Source organism: Remersonia thermophila, chromosome 2, assembly GCF_042764415.1.
Source record: "Remersonia thermophila strain ATCC 22073 chromosome 2, whole genome shotgun sequence".
NCBI classification, from domain to species: domain Eukaryota; kingdom Fungi; phylum Ascomycota; class Sordariomycetes; order Sordariales; family Chaetomiaceae; genus Remersonia; species Remersonia thermophila.
Genome location: NC_092218.1, coordinates 1590489 through 1613753, shown reverse-complemented (window position 1 = coordinate 1613753; position 23265 = coordinate 1590489). Strand labels below are relative to the sequence as shown.

The following is a 23265-nucleotide window of genomic DNA, read 5'->3' as shown; positions in this document are numbered from 1 at the left end:
CCCCTGTCGGCTTTGCGCTTCCTGTCCCCACTTACCCGCCCCGTGCCGTGCCAAGATCTGATCAAAGAGTGGATCAGGCGCCGGCTTTGGCTCCATTCCCGTCATCCAACTGGCCTGGCGGGGGAGGGGTCTTCCCAGGTTTGCAGCATGGAAGCTGGAGGTGGGCATGGACGCCATCACCAACTCCTCCACGCGATTAAAGGGGACAAACATCACCACCATGCGCTTAACCAGCGTCCACACCCCTCGCGCTTAAATGAGGCAGCTCTTAACACAGTATCCATTTCATTAATTGCAAGCATTTGTTCCCTTCTAAGCTTCCGTTTTTTTGTTTGCCCCAGTCCCGTCTCCCCCGTCCAAGACGCCCACCATCTCGCAACCTCTCTCTGGTCTTGGACAGCTCCATCTCCACCCTCTCCTGCGACGCCGGCCTCTCCTCCAAGCCTCGCACTGCCCACTTGACGCACCGCAGAACCCGTACCCGATTCAACGCCAACTCGGCTTGTTCCTTCCATTTGCTGCCGGCCGGATGGTTGCTTGAAGCCAGTAGCGCAGACAGTCTTGTCCGACGGTAGAAGGCGCCCGCCGGCGCCCAGAGAGAGAGACAGGGGGCAAACATGGCCCTCAACGCTCCATCCGTCGCCGTCACCGACGACCAGATTGACATGGTGGCTAGCATTACCGGCTTTGTAGACCGTGCCGTGCTTACCAATGCCCTCAAGAGCCACCGCGGCGACGTCGGCTCGGTTGTCAACGAGTACTTCGATAATGACGTCCAGGTAAGGAAGCGCCGGCCTCTTGTTGCCCTATCTTTGTTGAGTGGCTTCGTGTGGCTAGGTATTGACCTCTTGTTCTGCAGTTTCGACGCAAGTACGGCTGGGATGAGAGCGTCTTTTCTGCTCCCCGCGACGGCGACGATTCGCTGGGCGCCAATAACAACAACAACTGTGGGTGTTGCTCAGAAGGATAAATCTCGGAGGGGTTGTTTTGAGCCCTCTGCTGATAGGCTTTCTGGATTTCCAGCTTTCTCGATCCATGCACCCACCGTTCTTTATGGCACCGACCCGAATTCCTTCTACGGTGCTCCCTCTCGTCCCCCATCCCGAGTGAACAACCGATCGCCATTGAACCGACTCGCCGACCTTGCGACCGCAGAATACACCAGCGACACGCCGACAAGCCGGCAAGAGGAGGAAGACCAGCTGCAGCGAGCCATCAATGCGTCGCTCGGCGATTCGGGAATGCAAACACCTCTCGCCTTCCCGCCCCCGCCGTCGATGCCGCCGCCCCCGCAGCAGTCAGGTATCACAACCAGCGGCGTTGAGTCGGGGGTTCAGTTCGGCCCCGCGAACCGTCCCGAGTACGAGCCTGACGAGTGGGCCATGGTCCGTCTGGCCAACCGCGATCCCGACGCCGATCCGGCGCTTCGGACTCGAAAGCCCGGCGTTCCTGTGCTGCTTCGCTGCCGCATCGACCTCGACTGGAACAAGCACCGCCTCGGCGCGCTTCTCATGATCTACCACGGCATTCCCGCGGCCCGCAACGCCCTGCTCCGGACCGGCGAGCCGCCAGGCTACGGCTACGGCAACAAGAGCGACTGGTGGCAAGGCCAGGCCATCACCGTACCCGCCCAAGACCCTCGAGAATTGGTCGGCGATCGGGTCCGGGTCTCATGGTCCGACGAGCTTCATCGCCTCGTGGCCTTTCTCGAGGGCACCGACCGCGCATACGGCACGGCCGATCTGCTGGCCCGCGCCGGCTACCCGGAAGACCACATCCTTGAGGATCCCGAAAAGGAGTTCTTTTACAACTTCGCCATGAGCCACCAGCCGCCCAACGGCGACCCCGACATCCTGGCCACGTTCATGTCATCGGTCGAGATAGGCGCTCTTGAGGACTTGGCCGTCCAGGCCACCGACAGCTTCGGCATCCTCGATCTTCACATCAGGGACGAGGCGGAATTCGAGGTCCAGACGCTGTACCACGCCCTGGATTGGATGTTCTTCACCGAGTTCAAGCTGGCCAAGGAGGATCGGACCACGGCCAGGACGGCATGGATGAGCCAGGCCTCTGATGTTTTCACGTGCCGCCTGCGGGGCGTCAAGAAGCTACCGCATGCCGTTGATATTCCCGAGACGCTGTACCTCGATAGGTACCTGAAGAAGAACCACCGGGAGATTCGGGAGTTGCAGCTGGACATGGTTGAGGCGATGAAGGCGGCCGACGCCGTCACGCAGAAGGAAGAGGATCTGCTGCGTTGGGTGAATCCCCAGACGGGAAAGGTCTACGACGACCGCCGAATCCTGATCAATGCGGCTCTGAAGCGTTGTCGCGAGGGCATCCAGCGCATCCAGCGCCGCGCCGCTTGGAGAGCGCACAACGAAGCCGGAGACAAGGCCGCGAACGAGTTCTTCCTGGCCGAGGTCGTCGAGGACCCGCCCTTGCTGCCGGACGAGGCCAAAGTCGTCGACCATTACGAGGCGAAGATCCGGGAGCTGGAACGGCAGGCCGCTCAGATCCAACAGGTTCTTGATGGTGAGCAAACGCCCGTTGATTTGGGCTTGGAGCAAAACGCGTGCTGACCAAGATCCCCGTGCCCAGCGCACATCACGCCCCAAAAAGAAAACATCGCAGCGCTGCGCAAGGCCATGGCCGCATTGCTCACGGACCCGGAAGCGGCCAAGGAGAAGCTCAGGCCCACGTACAAGTACACGCTGCGCGGCGTGGTGGATAAGGAGAATGTAGTGTATCAGAGGTTGCGGATTCCTCAGACGGACGCGGCACCCGCAGACGGCACCGCGGCTCCTGTCGAAGAGAAGTGGTGGAAGATTTGGCTCCGGCCGGACGACAACACGGTCGAGCACGAGGTGAGCTTGGCTCTGTTTCTGGCCCTGCTGCCATTGGGGGCCCAGCATTGCATTTGCTAACAGCGGGTCCAGATCGTGCCCTTCGAGACGGTCAAGAAAGAGACGTGCGACGCCGGCTGCGAGCCCATTTTGATCTACGCCTCGGAGAAGGCCATGGAGCCAGAGCCGCTGCCCCTGTCCGACGCGCTCAAGAACTTTGTCCGCTTCGATAACCGGCTGTTTAAGCAAGAGCTGCTCGAGTCGGGCCGCACAGCCGCGCACAAGCGCAGCGCCGGCCTCGGGCTGGGAGACGCTTCGCAATCGAAACGGCTCCAGCGGTCCGCCAGTATCGACTCGATGGCCACGAATCGGGCGTCCCTCGGCGCCGGCTCGGATGACGAGATGCGTGATGCGCCGGCTTTGATTGATAATGACTCGGCGTTTGGCGGCAGCGACACGGCTTTTGCCGACGACGCCATTCCGGATCTGATTGACCACCGACCCGACCTCCCGCCTCGTCCCTCTTCATCTTCGCAGCTGCCCTCGTACGAGAAGGCAATGGAGATGGAATCAGGCGTGTCGCCTGCGCTGGCGCACGTTACGCTGCAGGATGTCAAGAAGAGCGGGGCCAGCGGCGGCGGTGGCGCTGGCTCTCCGCCTCCGGCGATGGAGATGCAAGAGCGGCCAAACACGAACATGCCCTTCCAATCGTACCCACCTGGCATCCTCCTCGGCCCTGGCCGAGGCAGCGCGGTGAACGACGACCTTCCCACCGAGCCCCCGCCGTTGATCGACCTTGACGATATCCCCAAAGCCGGTGGCAGTCAGGCCCAGGCCCAGGCCGAGGCCAAGACGAACGGCATCTAGAGGAAGAAGGCCTTGCTGCTGCCGGATCGCCATGATGCCCCCAACCATCAGAAGCTGGATCGCCGCAAGGGAGGCGTTCTGCTGGCTCGGAGTCGGACTTTGGTTGCGGCATCGGGAAAGAAGCGGCAGCAGCCACCTCGTCCGCACTCCCTACCCACGGTCTGGTGGCCGCGGCGGCGGCCCAAGTTGCGACCATCAGCAGCAGCGACGGCACTCGCATTGAGCACGAGCCTGCCCTCTCTCACGGAGGGAGATCATAATGCACCCAGCCTAATGTCCATCATGTTTGCCAACACGGGTGCAACGTTTACAACACCGGCAGCAGATACAGCGGAGTCTGAAGTCTCAAACTCCTCGGAAGTTCCCCAAGCTCCCGCGAGGCCTGTGTCCTTGCCGGCTGATTGGGCTGCGGGGTCGTTGCAGTTGGTCAGGAGGTTCTGGGAAAGGGGTTCTTCTGACGGCGACGGCGATGATGATCGTGATAATGGGAAGACGGGGCATGCGACCAAGCGTGCGAGGACCATGGAGAAGGAAACATAGAGGGGTTGGTTGGTTGGTGATGCTGCCATGATTTCCTCACCCACAGGGTGTTGTTGGCTGGGCGGCACCACTGCTTGTATTTGTGATGATTTATGTTGATGTTCGAGTCACCTCAGCGACTTGGAGGGATGGAGCCGGGGATGTAATGGGGGTTGGCCGCGGTACACCCCGATGGATGGCATCACGGCGTGCATGGCGTGGTATGACATGGCCTGGCATGGTACCTCAATAGGTACGGTAGGTGCCTTACCTACGTACCTATGTATGACATGAGCATGAATGGTTAAGAGGGGAGGGAGGGCCAGCCTGGCCTGGACATTGGTTGGTAGAGTAAATACTTAAGGAATACAAGAAAGAGAGGGGATTCCCAAAGACCTAGCGATCTTCAGTCCCGACTCCAGGTTGTATAGTGTAGAGTGCTGCGTGCAGTGCAACGAGTGTATGGTAAGCGCCTGGCCCTAAAGAAGGCACCCGAAGTTCATATGATCTTCCTGCATCAAGTCCCTCAGTCTTGCATGCATCCTCTTCCGTCTTCTTTTTGGTGTTTTAGTGGTTGCTATCTCCCAGGGGGGTCGCAGAGAGAAGCTCAGAGAATCAACGCGGGGCAGTTCCCCACATGGGATCATGGTGGGGCACTGACCTCCCTCCACGGAAGGAAAGGGACCTGAGCTTTGGTCCGCAGCGACTGTTGTTTCAACCGCAACCTCATTCGACGCAGAACACCTATTGGCGCATCGACACCTCCCTCCCATCTATTTGATCGCATTCCGCACATCGGCCATTTCCGTCCTTGCTCCCGCCCGAAGAAGCTCATCAGGAACCACAGCCCACCGCGACTGACAAGTAGGGCAACGGGTTGATACCGCCCTCCCCCCGCAAACACAACCCAACCGTCAACGGCCGAACCCATCATCAAACCGCCAAAGGACTCGGGGACTCTTTTCGCATCGCTGCCAATCGCCTTTCGACATCAGGTCTAACCATCTACCTACCTACCTTGGCCGCCTACGCACATTCTCAGAACCAAACACTGCCTTCCTCGAGCTCCCCGGCCTCTGTTCACCGATCACAACCACCGCACGAGCCCAAAGCCGCAGCAACCATGTCCAGCAAGATCGAAAAGATCATTGCGCGCCTGCAAAAGCGCATCGCCGAGGGCGCCTTCGAGGAACAGTACGAGGCCTCCCAAGAGACGCGGCTCGTGGCGGCGCGGTACGCAAAGCAGGGGAACTGGGCCGCGGCCGTCGACATCCTGTCCAACGTGTCCCAGTCCCTGCTGCGCGCGGGGCTGGGCGGCGCCGGCGGCGACCTGGCGGTCCTGCTGGTCGACATCTACAAGCAGGCGGGCCAAAAGCCGGACGGCGGGTCGAGGGGACGGCTGGTGACGCTTTTGAGGCTGTTCGCCCGGGAGGAGCCGACACGGAAAAAGTTCATCAAGGAGATGATTGAGTACGTCTTGTCTTATTCGTTCTTGGATCCCTCGGCTAGCTACGTCACGATGGCTAACCAGCCCCATCTAACAACAACCCAACAGCTGGTCCAAAAAGTTTGGCGACTACCCCGCCGGCGACCCCGAGCTGCACCACGTTATCGGCACCCTCTTTGCCGAGGAGCACGAAGCCGAAGATGCCGAGCGGCACCTGGTGCTCGGCACCAAGGAGTCGGCCGACGTGCTCGCCCGCATGGAGTACGAGTGGTACCGCGAGGACGAGCCGCACGCGGCGGGGCTTTACTGCGCGCGCGCCGTGCTCCCCTACCTGCTCGTGGCCAACGTGCGCGCCGCCAACACCGCGTACCGCGCCTTCGTCGCCGCCCTCGGCGCCGACAACCCGAGCCTGGCGGTCCAGGACATCAGCTCGGCCGGGGCCGACGTCCGCGTGTTCCCCAGCCTGCCGCTGCTCAATTTCGTGGGCCTGCTCCTGCTGGCCGTGCAGAAGGGCACGCCCGACCTGTTCCGCCAGCTCAAGACCAAGTACGCAGCCAACATTGGCGAGCTGGGCGGCGCCTGGGACCAGGCCCTCGAGGGCATCGCCGAGATGTACTTTGGCATCCAGAGGCCGAGGCAGAGCAACCCGCTGCTGGACATGATGGGGAGCCTCTTCGGCGGCGCGCCGGGCGGCGGCGCCCCGAGGAGGCCGGGCCCCGGCCGGGTTGACGCGCCCGCTCCGGCGGGCCTGGACTGATGGGAGGGCGGATAGAGACAAGACCAGAGGAAGAAGCTACTTCGCTCGTGCGCAAGAAATGGAGGCGATGCTTTCGTAGGTTGCTGTTGTGATGATCCATACGATTTTTTCTAATGACGGCCGACCGACCGACCGACCGACCGACCGGCCGGGGCGGGGTCACTGGTGGCGTTGCGGCAGCTCAGGCTCGTACAGCCACTTGTCCTCTTCCAGGGCGGCCACCTTGGCTCGCAGGCTCGCCTTGACCGCCTCGAGGAGCTCTGCGGAGGGGGGTTGATTCGTCTTAGCCAAGTGGTCATAGTGAAGTCGGGGCTCGGAGCACTTGCTGCCGTTGCTGCTGTTGCTACTGCTGCTGGAGGTGCTGGAGGGGGAGATAGACCGGGAGGGAGAAGCTATGGGAGAGGTGGAGTGGTGGTGATGATGATGATGGTGATGCTGGTGATGGTGGTGGTGATGGTAGTGGTGGTTGTGGTGGTGGTCCTTGCCTTCTTCGGGGTGGGGGGACACGCCGTGCTGGCCCATGCGGTGCTGCCTCAAGGCCTCGGCCAGGCGCTGCCGCTCCATCTCGAGCTCGTGGCGCTCCTCGGCGGCTTCGGCATCTTCAGCCACGTCGACGATGGGGCTTGGCGGGTCGCCGAGCTCGATCTCGCCGTTGTGGTCGCGGACGACAATGTCGCTCGGGGAGGACGTCCGGAACGAGCCGTTGTGGCGGTGGCGGTGGCTGCCGCCGCCCGGATGGTAATGCTGGTGCTGTTCCCTGGGCAGACCGGCGTCGAAATGGGAGGGCTCCTCGGGAGGAGGTGAGACGGCTGGCTGGCGGCGCGTGAGATGAGAGGGGAAGAGGTTGCGGCGGACGCTCTGGGTGGAGGCTGAAGATATGCCGCCCCGGGTTCTCGACGCGCCTGATGGGACGGCTCGGGAGGACGTGTGTCGTTCGGCCATGGCGTGCTGCGAATGAATGGTATGCTAGGTAGTCTGCAAGAGCTGGATAAGCGACCGATCGTGTGGCTGTAGACTCTCAATGGTATGTTGTCCTTCAACCAAGTAAACAAACTTGGACCTGCGAGCAGAGCAGGATTGGCGGGGTATAAGCCATCTCCCGCAAAGGGTTAGGGTCTCGTACGCGTCATCACGTGCATCATTTCTCTGTGCTCAGTTGCTAGTGTCTACTACATACGGCCATGTCCTGAAACGGAAGTGGAGGATGATCAGAAACGAGGTGATCCCGTACACTCGACAAAATTGCAAAACCATAGAATCATCCAACCATTCATGAAAGTCCTCCGGTCGTCTTGCCGTGTGGCTTTGTTTTGGCTTGCAACCAACTCGCAAACCTGGCCACAACGCCCAGCGTCCATCTCTTGGCATCGGGAGCCCTCGACGCGCTTGTGACACCCCATTAAGCAGCCGCGTTAAAAAGTGGGTCCAGTCACGTCTCGGGGATCCCAAGGCGCGTCTTTTGGGGAATTTCGTGCCTGTCGCCTTTCACTTGCACTCCATCTTGCCCACGCTCCATCCCCTCCCCTCTCCTCCATCATCATCATCATACCCCCCAAAGACCTCGCACCACTCCAGACCATCAATCCCGCAGGACGACGCTCCATTGCCACGAATCATACTGAATCGACGACATGAGCCATTGATCCTTTGTTCGCATTCTTCTTTTTTTCTCCTGATAAGCCCCTCCGTCACCCTCCCCTCGTCCATCCCGACGAAGCGATGCCTGCAGCAACACTTCCCCAAAAGCGCGTTTTCGGAGAGGCATCGAGCGCCCGGCGTAACATCGTCGCCGCTCCTGCCTCGTCCAAGAAACGGCGCATCGATGACCCTCCCTCCTCCCCGGCGACCAAGCGCTTGACCAGCTCCCAGCACGATGGCCGCGGCAACGGCAAGCTGGCCTCGAGCCAGCAAAAGAGCACCTTCGAGAGCGAAATCCTGGAGCGCATGGGCCAGGACATATCCGACCTCAAGCAGGCCAATGCCGAGAAGGACCAGGTGTGGGATCGCCCTCCCGTGCCCAGCGACTTCGATCCCAGCAAGGACAACCTCTGCTTCCAGGCCATCGAGGCCGAGGAGGGCACCATCCACGGCGGCCAGACCACCGTCCGGCTCTTTGGCGTTACGGCACATGGCAACTCGGTGCTTTTGCACGTCAGGGACTTCAAGCACTATCTCTACGTCCCCGCCCCGGTGTCCTTCACTCCCGAGGACTGCGAGCCTTTCAAGGTCTTCCTGGACAAGTCGCTCAACACGCACCAGCCCGTCATCCACTCCGTCACCCTGACCATGCGGGAGAGCATCTACGGCTTCCAGGGCAACATCCAGAACCCTTACCTCAAGGTCACCGTGACCGACCCCAAGTTCATCGGCAGGGTCCGCGGCGTCATCGAGAAGGGCGAGGCCAACTACAAGGGGATGTGGAAGAGCTCCGACGGCACCATCATGACCTACGACAACATCCAATACATCCTCCGCTTCATGGTGGACACTTCGGTACGGACCATTCACTCTCTGGGAGGCCGGCAAGGAAGATGAGGCTAACGGACGGATCGCAGCTTGCTGGCATGGCTTGGGTCGAAGCCCCGGCCGGCAAATACGCCCTTGTAACCACCAAGCAGTCCAACTGCCAGATCGAGGCCGAGATGAGCTACCGCGACCTGATCACCCACAAGCCCGTCGGCGAGTGGTCCAAGATGGCTCCTCTGCGCATCCTGTCTTTCGACATTGAGTGCGCCGGTCGCAAGGGCATCTTCCCCGAGCCCCAGCACGACGCCGTCATCCAAATCGCAAACATCGTCACCACCTATGGTGAGAAGAAGCCCTTCGTGAGAAACGTCTTTTGTCTGGACACCACCAGCCCCATCGTGGCCACCCAGATCCTGTCTTTCGACCGGGAGCAGGACATGCTCATCGCCTGGCGAGATTTCCTGGAGCGCGTGGACCCCGACATCATCACGGGCTACAACATTGCCAACTTCGATTTCCCCTATCTCCTGGACCGGGCCAAACATCTCAAAGTGCGCGGCTTCGAGTACTGGTCTCGCACGCACGTGCCGTCCGTCTCCAAGGAGACCAACTTCTCCAGCAAGCAGATGGGCAACCGCGACACCAAGGCTACCAACACCAACGGCCGGCTGCAGCTCGACTTGCTGCAGCTCATTCAGCGCGATCACCACCTGCGCAGCTACACCCTCAACTCGGTGTGCTCGCACTTCCTCGGCGAGCAGAAGGAGGACGTCCACCACTCCATGATCACAGAGCTGTTCGAGGGTACCCCCGAGTCGCGTCGCCGTCTCGCCGTGTACTGCCTCAAGGACGCCTATCTCCCCCAAAGGTTGATGGAAAAGCTTTCGTGCCTCGAAAACTACACCGAAATGGCCAGGGTCACGGGCGTTCCCTTCAACTTCCTCCTTGCCAGAGGCCAACAGGTCAAGTTCTTGAGTCAGCTCTGCCGCAAGGCGCTCGAGCAGAAGCTTGTGATCCCCAACATCAAGAACGAGGGATCCGAGGAGCAGTACGAGGGCGCCACCGTCATCGAGCCGACCCGCGGATACTACGACGTGCCCATCGCAACGCTCGATTTCGCGTCGCTGTACCCCAGCATCATCCAGGCGCACAACCTATGCTACACGACCCTCATCAAGAAGAAGGATGTCGAAAGGTTCAACCTCGTCAAGGATGAGGACTACATCGTGACGCCCAACGGCGACATGTTTGTGACCTCCAAGAAGCGCAAGGGCCTGCTGTCGCAGATTTTGGAGGAGCTGCTCGCCGCCCGCAAGCAGGCCAAGAAGGAGCTGGCCGCAGAGACGGATCCCTTTAAGAAGGCCGTGCTGAACGGTCGCCAGCTCGCTCTGAAGATCAGCGCCAACTCGGTCTACGGCCTGACGGGCGCCAGCAACGGCAAGCTGCCTTGCCTCGAGATCGCCAGCAGCACGACCGCCTACGGTCGTCAGATGATCGAGAAGACCAAGCAGGAGGTGGAGAAGAAGTACTGCATTGCCAACGGCTACTCGCACGATGCCCAGGTCATCTACGGCGATACGGACTCGGTCATGGTCAAGTTTGGCACCAAGGACCTCGCCGAGGCCATGAAGCTCGGCCTGGAGGCGTCGCAGTACGTGTCTGCCAAGTTCGCCAAGCCCATCAAGCTCGAGTTCGAGAAGGTCTACTTCCCGTATCTCCTCATCAACAAGAAGCGGTATGCGGGGCTGTACTGGACGAAGCCCGACAAGTTCGACAAGATGGACACCAAGGGTATCGAGACGGTCCGCCGCGACAACTGCCTGCTCGTGCAGACCGTCATTGAGAAGGTTCTCCGCATGATCCTCATCGACCGGGACGTGCCAGGAGCTCAAGAGTATGTCTCGCTCTCCCAACCCCTTGACGCCTCCCTTGCGAGCTATTTCCCGCTGACCATCCCGCAGATACGTCAAAGACACCATCGCCGACCTGCTGCAGAACAAGATCGACATGTCCAAGCTGGTCATCACCAAAGCCCTGACCAAGGACGACTACGCGGCCAAGCAGGCCCACGTCGAGCTGGCGCAGCGCATGAAGAAGCGCGACCCTGGTTCCGCCCCGGGTCTTGGCGACCGTGTGGCCTACGTCATGGTCAAGGGCGCCGCGGGCTCCAAGAACTTTGAGCGGTCCGAGGACCCCATCTACGTCCTCGAGCACAACGTGCCCATCGACACCAAGTACTACCTCGACAACCAGCTCGCCAAACCCCTGGGCCGTATTTTCGAGCCCATCCTGGGAGAGAGCAAGGCCAAGTCGTTGCTTACCGGCGCTCACACGCGCGCCATCTCGGTCGCGGCCCCCACGGTCGGCGGGCTGATGAAGTTTGCGAAGAAGACGCAGACGTGCATGGGCTGCAAGAAGCCGCTGACCGGGAAGGAGGAGAGCCAGGGCGCGGTGTGCGCCGATGACGCGCCCCGCATCGGCGAGCTCTACAAGAAGACGCTCGATCGGGTCTCGGAGCTCGAGGTGAGGTTCGGAAGGCTGTGGACGCAGTGCCAGCGCTGCCAGGGGAGCATGCACTGCGAGGTGATTTGCAGCAGCAAGGACTGCCCCATCTTTTACATGCGCATGAAGGCGAAGAAGGACTTGGACGATGCGAATAAGGAGTTGGCGAGGTTTGATCATGATCCGGCGGCGCTTTGGTAGACTGAGAGATCAAAGTGGGGGGGAGGGGGGGAGAAGGTTCTTTGATTGTATTATTATTGATAATCCGACGGTGGGGGAGAGGGGTTTCCATGACAGGACTGAGATTCGCCATGTTTTATGCAACGAGGCACGAGAAAGGCGTTTTAGGGATGCGGGTCTTCATGATATCAATAGCAGGTTATGGTAGGAAGAGGAGGTACCTTACATGAAAGCCATCTCGATGACAATCTCGTGCTATCGCCTGTTGATGATCCGTGGCCCAGGCCCCGCCGGGGGGTACAAACAAACCATGTCAAACGAGAGTTGGAGTATCTTGAAACAGGAAGATCTCGGAAACCCGACCAGCACCACCCACCAGAACGCCTATCCAATACTACCGAGGTGAAGCCGACCTCGCCGTTGAAACCAACCCGAACCGGCCTCTCTAGGCCACCAGCTCTCCCGCGTCAATCATGGCCTTGAACCTATCGTCGGGCTCTTCAAACCTGTACCCTTCGCCGCGCGTCACACGATCCACCTCCTCCCTCACAAACGGGTACACGTCCTTCCAGGCGTTCCTGCCCATGAACCCGTCCAAGTGCCCATAGCCGGGCACAACCCGCCGGCGGTACTCTCCCGAGTCGCCAAACGTCTGGCACAGCGTCTCGTAGGTCCTCTCGGTCGCCTCGGGCGACAGGACGGCGTTCTCCCGGCCCGAAAACAGCATGACGGGCAGCCCCCTGAGCCTCTGGACGTTCTCGGGCGTCACCAGGGGCTCGTAGCCCGGCTCGTTGGCCAGCACGCCGCCGCCGGCGCCCATCCTCATGAGCAGGTCCATCAGCCGCATGTTGACGCCGCCAAAGAAGCGGTCGACGTGCCGGTGCGTCGCCTCGTTGAGGTTGGCGTGGCTCCAGCAGCGGCCAAAGACGAACGAGATGCGGTGGCACGACGCGCTGCGGCACATCTCGCGGCGCGGCTGCGGGTACCACCGGAACAGCTGGTTCATGCCGCGCTGCACCAGGCTCGGCTCGTCCTCGGACGTGGCGCAGTCGAACCAGGTCCCCGCGACGGCGCGGTACAGCCGGTCAAAGGACACGCCCAGCAGGGACCCCGCCACGAGCTTGCCGTAGTTGGTCGGCGACCACACGGGGTTCATAAACACCTGCGAGCATGTCAGGCCGGCCAGCCAGCCCGCCGGGACGGTGCCGTCGAGCAGGCCCGACGCGAGGGCCACGCTGCCCATGCAGTGGGCGACGGTGTAGACGGGCTCGGGGCCCTGCTCGGCGCGGATGCGCTCGAGGCAGGCGCGCAGGTCCTGGCGCGCGTCGTAGGTGGTGCAGTCGCTGCCGGGCAGCATGAGCTGGCTGATGCGGTGGACCGAGATGTAGACGCGGTAGCCGGCGCGGGTCATGTAGTTGACAAAGTTGAAGGGGATGGTGGGCAGGGCGTAGACCTGGTGGTCGACCGAGGCCCCCGGGACGACGAAGAGGTTGCGGACCTGAGCGGGCGTGCCGTCGCCGGGGATGCGGGTCGGCTCCCAGACGTGCAGCAGCGAGGCGACGCCGTCCGAGGCGGTGATGGTGACGGTGCGGTCCGGGGGCGTGGGGTTGATGAAGTCGCTGGTGACCTTGGCGGGGTACTCGAGGCGGGTGACGGGGGCGAGGAAGAGGGAGAGGGACTTGCGGGCGAAGTAGGTCAGGAAGCTGGCGGCGCTGAGGGCGCGGGAGAGGGGGTTGCTGCCCGTCGGGGTCATGGTGTTGATCTGGGAGACGAAATCGGCGGGCTTGATGTGCATGATGCCCTTGGCGACGACGGGCCCGCGGCGCCAGGCGTTCTCGTTGTCGAGGTCGGCGCACATGCCGGGGACGTGCTCGCTGACGGTGACGTAGAGGGTGCTCGTGGCGCGCCAGAACCGGGACGGCGCGAGCGCCACGGACGAGTCGACCACCTTGTACCCGTGGAAGTGCAGGCGGCGGCCGTCGACGCCCGTCATGTCGAAGTCGTACGTCAGGTTGCGCGTGCCGGGGGCCTTGTCGTCGACGATGAAGAGGTTGAACTCGCCGCGGTGCACCATGAAGGGCGAGCCCGGGATTGCCGGGCACACAAAGGTGCCCGTCAGCATGCCGCGATGCTGCCAGTGCTGGACCAGGTGGCGCGTGTTGAAGGCCTGCACGCTGACAAAGAGGCGCGCGCCCTCGCACCGCGACTTGGCCACGCGGTGCGCCATCTCGTACGTCTCCCGCTTGTCCTCGGAGAAGGCGGTGGGGTTGTGATGCACGTATCCGGACATGACCTCGGTAAAGCCGAAGCCGCCGGCGTTGATGCTGCGCGCCTCGCGGATCACCTCGTGGGCCACGTTGATGCTCGTGTCCTCCTCGAGGCTGTTCTGCCGCCGCTGGCCGCGTCGCCTCACCGGGTGCTGCGGCTCGCCAAACAGGTTGAGGAGGCCGTTTTTCTCCTCGCTGATGGTGAGGCCTTTGGACCGGGCGTAGGCCTCCACGGACCGCTCGGCCAGGGCGGTGATGGTGGCGAAGGGGTTGGCGCCCAGCGCCGTCGGGATCACGGAGGCGTCCGTGACGATGAGGCCATCATGCGTCTCGCTCCCTTCGCCGGTAAACACCTGGCCCACGTGGTTGGTTACGCCCGTCTTGCCCGTGTTGTCTCGGGCCATGCATGCTCCGCTGCAAGGGGCCATTAGATTAGATTGCGTGGTCACACAGGAAACGAAAAGGAAAACAAAAAGGAGGGGTGAGCATGGAGTTGGAGGCGCAACATACCCAATGGGATGGACCGTGATCTGCTGCTCCAGCACGGCGTGGAACGGGCTGTGAACCAGCGTACCGCCGACAGCTTTTGTCGCCTGCTCCAGGATTTCATGCACCTTCTTGACGTGGTGGCTGCGCGTGACTCCGAGAAACTCCAGCACGGGCTTGTCGTCCTTGAGGCTGAGGATCCCTTGGTTGCCTGCTGCGGTTAGCCTCCGAGTCTCGCCGCGATATCTTTCTCGAGAGACGTACTATCATGAGACATGACGAGGTACACCTGAGTCCTCTGCACCGCCCCCTTTTTGTAGTACGGGCCCCTGATCCGGCTGCCGTACCGTGCCAGCGCGGCTTGCGTCCTCTGCAAGAGGGTTTCATCCTTGGGCTCCTTGTGGCCCGGCAGAAGGTCCAGCATGGTCTGGAAGAAGGGCGACAAGGCCTCGGGGATGGTGCCCTCCTCGATGACGAAGCCGTCCAGGGGGTTTTCGTGGCCGTCTCGGTGGTCGATGACGCTTGTGATGCACGGCCCGACGGGGTTGTCCGGCTCCGGGTGCTCGCGGCCGATGGCGTTGGCTTGCTCGTCCGTGTTGTACCTTGTTTTTGGTAGGTCAGTTTCCCGTTTTGTGACTCGGCATCGTCGTTTGGGTAGATGTCGGCTTACCCAAACGCCAGGATATCACCGTTCCCGCTCATGTTCTTTCCCACCATGTCGCTCATCTCAAGGCCCATGGCCTTGCTGCGCAGCAGGATCTCGGTCGACGCGATGGCGCCGGCGCCCAGAAAAACGGCCTTCCTTGCGTGCACCCACAGCAGGTCGCCGTGCAGGTTTGCCTTGAACACGCCGCGGTTGCGGCCATGCCAGGCAAAGTAGACGCGGTACCCTTCTCCGTTGCGGTCCTTCTCGATGTGGCGCACCTCGCACTCGCAAAAGATGTCGGCGCCCCAGTTCCAGGCATCGGCAATGTACGTGACCAGCGTGGTGTTCTTGGAGCCGTCGTTGACGCCCGTCACATCCTGGCCGCTCAGCGTCGAAGGGTTCATGTCCACGCCGCAGCTGTTGGGGCCGTTGGTGAAGCGCGTCGTTTGGCGGACCTTCTTGAACTTGTCTTGCAGACCGAGCCGCTCCGCCTGCAGCTTGAGCAGCTTCGCCTTGGGGAGCTCCGGCCAATCGGCCGGGTACTCTTGAGGCTCCAGGACCTCGGCCGCCTTTTGGTAGTCTGCGTGATGTCAACACCCTGGGGCATTCCCTCTCGACCAGAGATATAAGAGATGTGCCATGCACTTACACTTGTCCATCACGGAGGGATCCTCCCGAATCTCGGGCGGCCACGCCTTCATGGCCAGCGTCTCCTTGTCCGCCTCCATAAACACATTGGCATTGATCAGGCTCGTCCCGCCGAGACCTAGAGGGAACACACCGCATCAGCATCAGCATCAGCATCAGCATCATCATCCTCAACAACGACCCATGCATGTTCTCTTGCGCCCTCGTCGAAAACTCACCATTTCCCACGACGACGTTTTGCCCCCTCCCAAAGACCAAATGGTACATCCCGCTCGGGTCCCCCTTCTCCACCGCCTTCCCAACCACCTGCTGAAGGTGCGGGCCCGGCGCCGTCAGCGTCCCCGAGACGTGCAGCTCCCTGAACGCGTCGAGGCCTTTGGCGGGGTACTCGCCCGGCCACCTCTCCTTGCCGCGCTCCAGCACGCACACGGACTGGCCGGTGCGGGCCATGCGGGAGGCGGCGACGCCGCCGCCGTAGCCGGAGCCGATGACGACGACGTCATAGGCACTGCGGAGAAGCTCGAGGGGCTTGGAGAGGCGCGGGAACGCCCGGGAGGGGTCGCGGGAGGTGGCGGCGCGGGGCGGGGGCGGGGGCCGGGCGGCGTTGGCCGCGGCGCTGCCGCGGGGGGAGGCTAGGTGCGGTTGTGGTGGTGGTGGTGGTGGTGCGGAGGCGGCATCTTCTTCTCCTGGGACGACAAACATTTGCATGGAATCTGGGAGCTGCGGGCCTTGGGAGGAGGTGGAGGGCTGGGAGGTGGCATCGGTGGTGGATGTGAGGGCCGAGGTGGGTTGGGAAGGTTGTTTGGTGGAGGAAGTCAAGCTCGAGGAGGAGGAGGAGGAGACGGTCGAATCTGGGGACATAGACCGCGGGTTGCGGAGGCGGTCTTGGGTATCGTCGCCGCCCTGCTTGCCGCTCACGAAGGCCATGGTTTTGCGAAGGTCAGGGGTCAAGGGAGGGGAGACCTGTCCGTGGTTTATGCGGAGCGGCTCCGGCGAGGGGCGCGTTGAGGGTTGATCCATCGTGTCCATGAACCAAGGTCGCTGTCAGAGCGATCCCTTGGAATGCAGGCCGTGATGGGTGAGGTCGAGAGATGTATGTACACGCCGAAGAGACTGAGACAGGGTCGCCCGGTGAGACATGCACAAGAGAGGACGGTCGTCTTCTTGCAGGAGGCGTACGTCACGAGGGATACCGAAGCGTACGCCAAGGGAGATGGGCATCTTCATATGCCCGAGGCTTGTGCGCCAAAGCCGATGCTATGTACCTACTTACACGCCATCGCGCGTGCCGAGGACGTAACCTGGCCGTTCAGGGGCCCCGGCATCACGGCGGCGCAGAGGGCAGGACGTTGACTATAGCGGCAAGGCAACCAATTTCGAAGCTTATCCAGAACTCTGTAGCGGTTGTCCACCAGTCGGAACGGCCCAATGGCGACCAAGGCGTGCGTCCTGGCCCCTTGGCTGCATGCCATCATCCCCTCTGTAGCTCTAGGGCCCGAGTCAGGTGCAGTGGCTCAGCCCATGGACATGGGGGAGCTGGAAGAGCATCATGGATGGATGGGCTCGGACGCCATTGGCTCGAATACACCTGCACCACTGCACCGCGCCGAGTGGCTGCTGTGCGAGGGTGACATCCGGGGAGCGGGCTGGGAAAATCCAGTCAGCGCGGCTCCGGGGGGGGGGGGGGGCAGGCGAGTTTGGTAAGCGACAGCTCCATGCGTCGTCGCCGGATTTGTTCGCAAAGTCTCGAATCGAGGGGCCTTGTTCTTCGCCCTTCTGACGCTTGGCGCCGGCTGCGGTGTTTGCCCTCTTATAAATCTGACGTTGCCCAGCCCCATGGGGCAGGTGTCAGCAGAGCGCTGCACTCGGGCTTGACCATGAATGCCCCATCAAGGCCAAGGAACTCGAGGGTATTTTCTCGTCAAACGAAATGACGCAGGCTGGGTTGCCCGGGGGAGAGTCGCTTTGGGAGTTGCGACGAGACAAGACCTTTTTTCGGAAAGCCGAGCGTTGCTTGGAGGGTGGGGGACAAGGCGCTATTGGATGGGAAACGAAGGCAGCAAAGTGACTGACTGACTGACTGACATGGCTGACTGACTGACTGACTGACTGACTGTGGGAGGCCATGACCGAAGAAATCCTTGCAGGCTAGCAACCGTACCCAGTTCCTCGAGCTGCCTGTGACCTACGTACGCAGCACGGCGTCCTAGGTTGTAAAGTCCCTATGTCCTATCCAGCAGCGCATGCCGCTGGTGCGCGTTGGATTCGTATTCCGGAGAGACCGAGCCCAGATCCCGGGGACGGGGTGGGATCAAGTGTACATACACAGTACTCGGTATTTCTCATCAGGTGCTCTGTGGAACGCGAACTCGCCGTCTTGGAACCGCCCCCCCTGGCTGCACGTCAGCCATCCAGCACCGAGCCCTAGGTTCGGATACGACCCGGCCAGGTAGGGCGCAGCTGCGGATCCAACCGAACCGCCCGACCTGCAAGCCGACGCAAGGCGTGCAAACTGTGTCCTGGATAGGATGGATGCAGGGCTGGTCGGCCCTCGAAGCAGGCTGCTGTGAGCTAAGTATCTTTTTTTTTTGACTTACTATTGCCGTCGGTAGGGCCGAAGGGTGAGCTGACAATCCGCGTTGGGCCCGTTTCAGCTCCCACTTCGCCACCAACGAAGCTAAAAATGGCCCCGATGTCACCGCAGGCGCAGGACGGTTGCAATGGCGAGCGCCAGGCTGAGCTGAGAGCCGAGGGTTACACGGCCACAACCGTCCCTGTTGTCCGTCAGGGAACTGTGTGACGTCGGCCATTTTGTCGGATGGTACAGGAGGTTATTCCGTACCCATCTGACCCGACCATGACACAAAATCAGGGGCAGAAAAGGCGAAGCAAGAGTTGGGGGGGTGGAGGGGGGGAGAGGGGAATGCGAATCTTATGTTGTGTTACACGATCGTGATAAAAAATTGGCTTTGGACGGATGTGACGTGCGTTGGTTCCGCAAAATGCAAAACGCTAATAGTGTAATAGTAAGGCAAGGTAGCTACTGCGTATGCAGAGCCTAGCTTGAAGAGAAAAAAAGGGAAAAGGGAAGAAGAAAGAAAAAGAGAAGAAAAAGAAAGAGCATGCATGGGAAACGGTTTGGGAGAGATTTGCCACAACACCAAAAAAAACCATCAAGATTGGTGATGATGCATACAGAACTTTGGGTGTGCTTTTGGGAGTAAAATAAAAGAAAAAAAGAAAAAAAAAAGGCGTTCGTTGTACGATTGTTGTTTTGTCCCAGGTTATCCTCTACAGATCCCTTGCAGCCTCCTTGCAACATCTGCTCTTCGGGTTTCGTGACAAAGAGCAAATTCGCACCTCCCATCGGAGCTTAGGTAAACGACTTCTTATCATCCCTAACGTTATCAGCCATGACAACAGCGTCTCAACACCTGCGACGGCGGGTGCCGCTTGCAGGAGGTGGAGCCTTTCCGCGAGCTCGATCCGTCATGATTGGGCAATGGTTGGCGTCACCTGACGTATCAAGCAGCCCGCGATGCAAGCCCAAACATGGGAGGTCACCAGGGGGCCTACTTCTTATCGGTGCGAGAGCTTGGGGATTTCGTCTTGATCCGTGTCCTATTCAATAAGGTATAATAATATAGAGGGAAATAAAACAAAAAAGACCTTGTCCCTCCCCCCTCCCCCTCTCTATGTGCTATATGGAAATGGGAACATCATTGTCGCTGAATCCTCCAGTCCCAACTCCAGGCTCAGTGAAACCCCGCCAACGCCAGAAACGCCTTCCAACCCGACCCAGACCGAAAATCGATCCCTCCCGACCAACTACACCATCCCCCCCTCATACGTGGTTCACCACCAGTCGCCATGCTCGTACATGGCCTGGGCGACCTTGACGAAGCCGGCAATGTTGGAGCCGGCCACCAGGCTGGGGAGCTCGCCCTCGGACATGTCGACGTACTGCTTGGCCGTGTTGAGGCCGTTGTAAAAGGCGTTCTTCATGATCTCCTTGAGCTTCTGGTCGACCTCCTCCTTGGTCCAGGCGAGGCGCTGGCTGTTCTGCGACATCTCGAGACCCGACACGGCGACACCACCGCAGTTGGCAGCCTTGCCCGGAGCGTACCAGATGGCATCGCCCTTCTTGGTGCGGCGCTCCGTCTCGAACACGTCGATGGCCTCGAGGGTACAGCCCATGTTGGAGCCCTCGGCGATGAAGCGGCAGCCGTTGGCCACGAGCGCCTGGGCCTCCTCCTTGCTGACCTCGTTCTGCGTCGCGCAGGGGAGGGCCACGTCGACGGCGCCGACGTGCACCCACGGGCGGGCACCCTCGATGTAGCGGAGCTTGTTCTTGGGCGTGTACTCGGAGAGGGCCTTGCGCTTGGCCTTGAGGTCCATGATGGCCTCGATGTCCTCGGCCGTCACGAAGCCGTCGTCGTAGGCGACCAGAGAGCCCTTGGAGTCGGAGAGCGACACGACGGTGGCGCCGAGCTCGATGCACTTGAGCGCGGCATACTGGGCAACGTTGCCCGAGCCCGAGATGGCGACGCGCTTGCCCTCCCAGTTGCCGGCACCGGCGTGCTCAAGCATGTGGCTGACATAGTACACCAGGCCATAGCCCGTCGCCTCGGGGCGGATGAGCGAACCACCCCAGTCGAGGCCCTTGCCCGTGAGAACGCCCTCGAACTTGTTGCGGTCGCGGCGGTACGTGCCGAACATGTAGCCGATCTCGCGGCCGCCGACACCGATATCACCAGCCGGAACGTCCGTGTCGGCACCGATGTGCCTCGACAGCTCGCGCATGAAGGCGACGCAGAACCGACGGATCTCGGCGTCGCTCTTGCCCTTGGGGTCGAAGTCGGCACCACCCTTGCCACCGCCCATCATCACTGGAGAGATGTTGTCAGCAAGCGCTGTCAACAAGACCACGCACGGGCCCCCTGAAGCCAGGGGGGGAGGGGGCGGTCAAGGGACACTTACGGCCGGTGAGGGCATTCTTGAAAATCTGCTCGAAGCCAAGGAACTTGAGACTATTTCGTTTGTCAGCTTTTCTCCTTCTCTTGCTTTCTTTTTTCTTCCCTGGTTGTGTTGTTCTTACATCGAGAGGTTGACCGAGGGGTGCAGCCTCAGGCCGCCCTTGTAGGGGCCGAGCGCCGAGTTGAACTGCACGCGGTAGCCGCGGTTGACCTGAAGGTTGCCGGCATCGTCCTCCCAGACAACGCGGAACTGGATGACACGCTCGGGGATCGAGACGACCTTGAGGGCCGTGCGGTACTCGGGGTTCTTCTGGAAGAGGGAGCTGTTCTCGAGCGTGTAGACAAGCTCTGTCGATGCCTCGTCAGCCTTCCGCCGTGGCTACCCCACCACCCATCGTGTCCCGTCGTTGAAGAGCCTTACCCTTGTAGGCCTGCTCGAACTCGGGCTCGTTGGGGAGGTGCGACATGTTGACGACGGTGGCGGTGGTGTTGAAAGGTGGATGGATGTTGGTTGGCTGGCCGAGTGGTCCAAATGCGCAATGGTGTTCGGGTGTGTCGTCGTCCAGCCGAGCTATGCGAGAAAGAGGAGAGAGAACGAGGAAGGGGGGGGGGGGCGAAGAACAAGACGGATGAGAAGGAGGACCAAGACTATATACCAGAGATCCGGCCCCGGGATGGTGGGGGTCTTGGACGACGTGGACAAGCAACTTGGGAGGGATGGGACGACAAGCCCGCGCTACCCCCTTGCTCCGAACGACACCGGCCGAAGGAGGCGGGTAGGCTCTTCAAGGGCCTGCGCAACTTGACATTCCGTTTCACAAGTCGGCCAGCCCTGGGTTGGGGCCCGCCGGGGCCAAGGACGGGCGGCGAAAGGCCGGCCGCCCTCGCCGGCAGTGTTCCCCACATGTCCATCGGCCACGCCCTGGCCCTGCTACGAGCGGGAACGAAGTGGCCACGTCTTGGCAAGGATTTGGCCGTGACTGGACGCCGGTTTTCGCTCTCTCCGCGACACGACCAACCTTGCATCCCACGCCGGGCCGCATCGCCACCACTCTCCTGCGGCCTGTCGCTCCAATTGCGATTTGCCAATTTGTTTACGTGCGGTGAGTTGTGACTCTTCGTTTCGCATATCGTCCCTTCCGCCTGCTCTTGAACCACCACAACGCATCCCCCCCCCTTTTTTTCAGCTATTTTTTTATTTCCCTCATCAGCAGCCAAGGTCGACGGCCTCGTCGCAGCCATGCCTTTATTTTATCAATAACCATTTGATATCATGATGATTAGCCTTGGTGGTCGTGGAAGCTGGAGAAGAGGACTACACTACTCGGCCCTCGCCTCAAGACGCACGAGGCGGTTGGGGGTCCCGTTCGTAGCGCGACCCCCATCGATCCTTATCCGCGGCCGTCGATTGGCCAACTCGATGGTGGATATAATCCGGCAGGTCAATTTTCAATGGCGGGGTTTCAGCGGGAGCTGCGCGCCGAAGCGTGGCATCGCTGCATCATCCTGCACAACGACGTCGTTGTGTGGAGCACCAGATGCTCGGCTTGCAAGGCCCATGTCAATCCATGACAAAACCACCCGGTTTGTTTTCGCGCCCGCCTCCGACCTCGCTGGTGGTTGGCTGCGGGCGGCCTGGCCGGCTTTCCGAAATGTCCCGAATTGGACAAGCTCAAACGCAAGGAAAAGGGTTTGCCTCCCACTCGCCCTTCTTCAGAACGGCCGTGCCGTGCAGACGGGCAAGCGGCGGGGGGAATCGTCTTCCTGTTGCCGCTGGTTACATTCTCCCACATACTAGTACGCAGAACCGTGTTCCGATCAAGCGAGTCTCCACTTTTTGCCGTTTGCCGCTGCTCCCGCTTATCTGGGACCAGTGGGAGTGGCTAATGCCAACTGGTAATGGCTTGTGAAGATGGCACGCTGCGGAGATAGGGGGTTCAGGCCATTTCGACGGTCGTGTCAAAAGTGCCGTCCGACCGAACGTAGGTTCATGCCCGCTCGTCTGCTTGTTGACCGCTTCAAGATGGCATCGCCTGGTGTCTCTCGTCTTTTCTGGCGATAAATACGTGAATGGAGGCGGAAAACATCTTGGTCAAGAAGATGTGTGGTTATGTCACATGCTCAACATGCGATGACCAGGTGTGTTGGTGCTGCGGCTCGCCCATCTCTGGCAGGGGGGGAGAGCGGGTGGCCAAGTTCATTCATGGGCTAGCTGCGGGACGTGCGGCGCTGGACATGGATCCCTTGTCATCGCGTGGGGTTGATGTAACGTTGGAGGTTGGCGATGCCATTTCGGGGATTCGATGTGGTCCTCGCAGCGGGGTGGATCCGCGATTGGAGACCGATAAACAAACAACGTCAACGTTCGATGACGACGATGAGAATGAGCCGACAACATCAACAAACATCCAACAACAGGAGAAGAAGGGATGGAGGAACCAACAACAGCAATTCACAATCAAAAACCATCCATAGTCGACATGATGACTTGCCCATAACAAAAGACCCTGCCTGTCCCCACGCCATCCAACCCTCGCCTCAGCCTTCACCGCTTCACGGATCACATGCCTCTTCTCCCCTTCATCCGTCATCCATCGCGCCGACACCACGAATCCCTTCGGTGCGGACGAGCACAAACCACGGCTACACGACCCGAAC

General features: G+C 60.9%; 6 protein-coding genes across 6 annotated transcripts; 3 read left to right on the top strand and 3 right to left on the bottom strand.

The window, feature by feature from the left end:
- Positions 1 to 617: 617 nt before the first annotated feature.
- On the top strand, positions 618 to 3713 carry VTJ83DRAFT_1898 (uncharacterized protein; the record flags this gene model as incomplete). Its single annotated transcript, XM_071008107.1, has 5 exons — positions 618 to 779; positions 860 to 947; positions 1024 to 2535; positions 2602 to 2867; positions 2940 to 3713. The coding sequence occupies 5 exons, from the start codon at positions 618 to 620 to the stop codon at positions 3711 to 3713; spliced, it is 2802 nt and encodes a 933-aa protein (XP_070868438.1).
- A 1642-nt stretch (positions 3714 to 5355) lies between these two features.
- Positions 5356 to 6436, top strand: VTJ83DRAFT_1897 (uncharacterized protein; the record flags this gene model as incomplete). Its single annotated transcript, XM_071008106.1, has 2 exons — positions 5356 to 5702; positions 5788 to 6436. 2 exons carry the CDS (start codon positions 5356 to 5358, stop codon positions 6434 to 6436), a joined length of 996 nt encoding a protein of 331 aa, XP_070868437.1.
- A 159-nt stretch (positions 6437 to 6595) lies between these two features.
- On the bottom strand, positions 6596 to 7378 carry VTJ83DRAFT_1896 (uncharacterized protein; the record flags this gene model as incomplete). The annotated part of the gene is made up of 2 exons (XM_071008105.1): positions 6596 to 6696; positions 6922 to 7378. 2 exons carry the CDS (start codon positions 7376 to 7378, stop codon positions 6596 to 6598), a joined length of 558 nt encoding a protein of 185 aa, XP_070868436.1.
- A 777-nt stretch (positions 7379 to 8155) lies between these two features.
- On the top strand, positions 8156 to 11605 carry VTJ83DRAFT_1895 (uncharacterized protein; the record flags this gene model as incomplete). The annotated part of the gene is made up of 3 exons (XM_071008104.1): positions 8156 to 8929; positions 8992 to 10796; positions 10864 to 11605. The coding sequence occupies 3 exons, from the start codon at positions 8156 to 8158 to the stop codon at positions 11603 to 11605; spliced, it is 3321 nt and encodes a 1106-aa protein (XP_070868435.1).
- A 424-nt stretch (positions 11606 to 12029) lies between these two features.
- Positions 12030 to 16558, bottom strand: VTJ83DRAFT_1894 (uncharacterized protein; the record flags this gene model as incomplete). The annotated part of the gene is made up of 6 exons (XM_071008103.1): positions 12030 to 14265; positions 14362 to 14548; positions 14602 to 14939; positions 15008 to 15563; positions 15633 to 15749; positions 15850 to 16558. 6 exons carry the CDS (start codon positions 16556 to 16558, stop codon positions 12030 to 12032), a joined length of 4143 nt encoding a protein of 1380 aa, XP_070868434.1.
- A 2928-nt stretch (positions 16559 to 19486) lies between these two features.
- On the bottom strand, positions 19487 to 21074 carry VTJ83DRAFT_1893 (uncharacterized protein; the record flags this gene model as incomplete). The annotated part of the gene is made up of 4 exons (XM_071008102.1): positions 19487 to 20520; positions 20612 to 20661; positions 20730 to 20955; positions 21029 to 21074. The coding sequence occupies 4 exons, from the start codon at positions 21072 to 21074 to the stop codon at positions 19487 to 19489; spliced, it is 1356 nt and encodes a 451-aa protein (XP_070868433.1).
- Positions 21075 to 23265: the final 2191 nt, after the last annotated feature.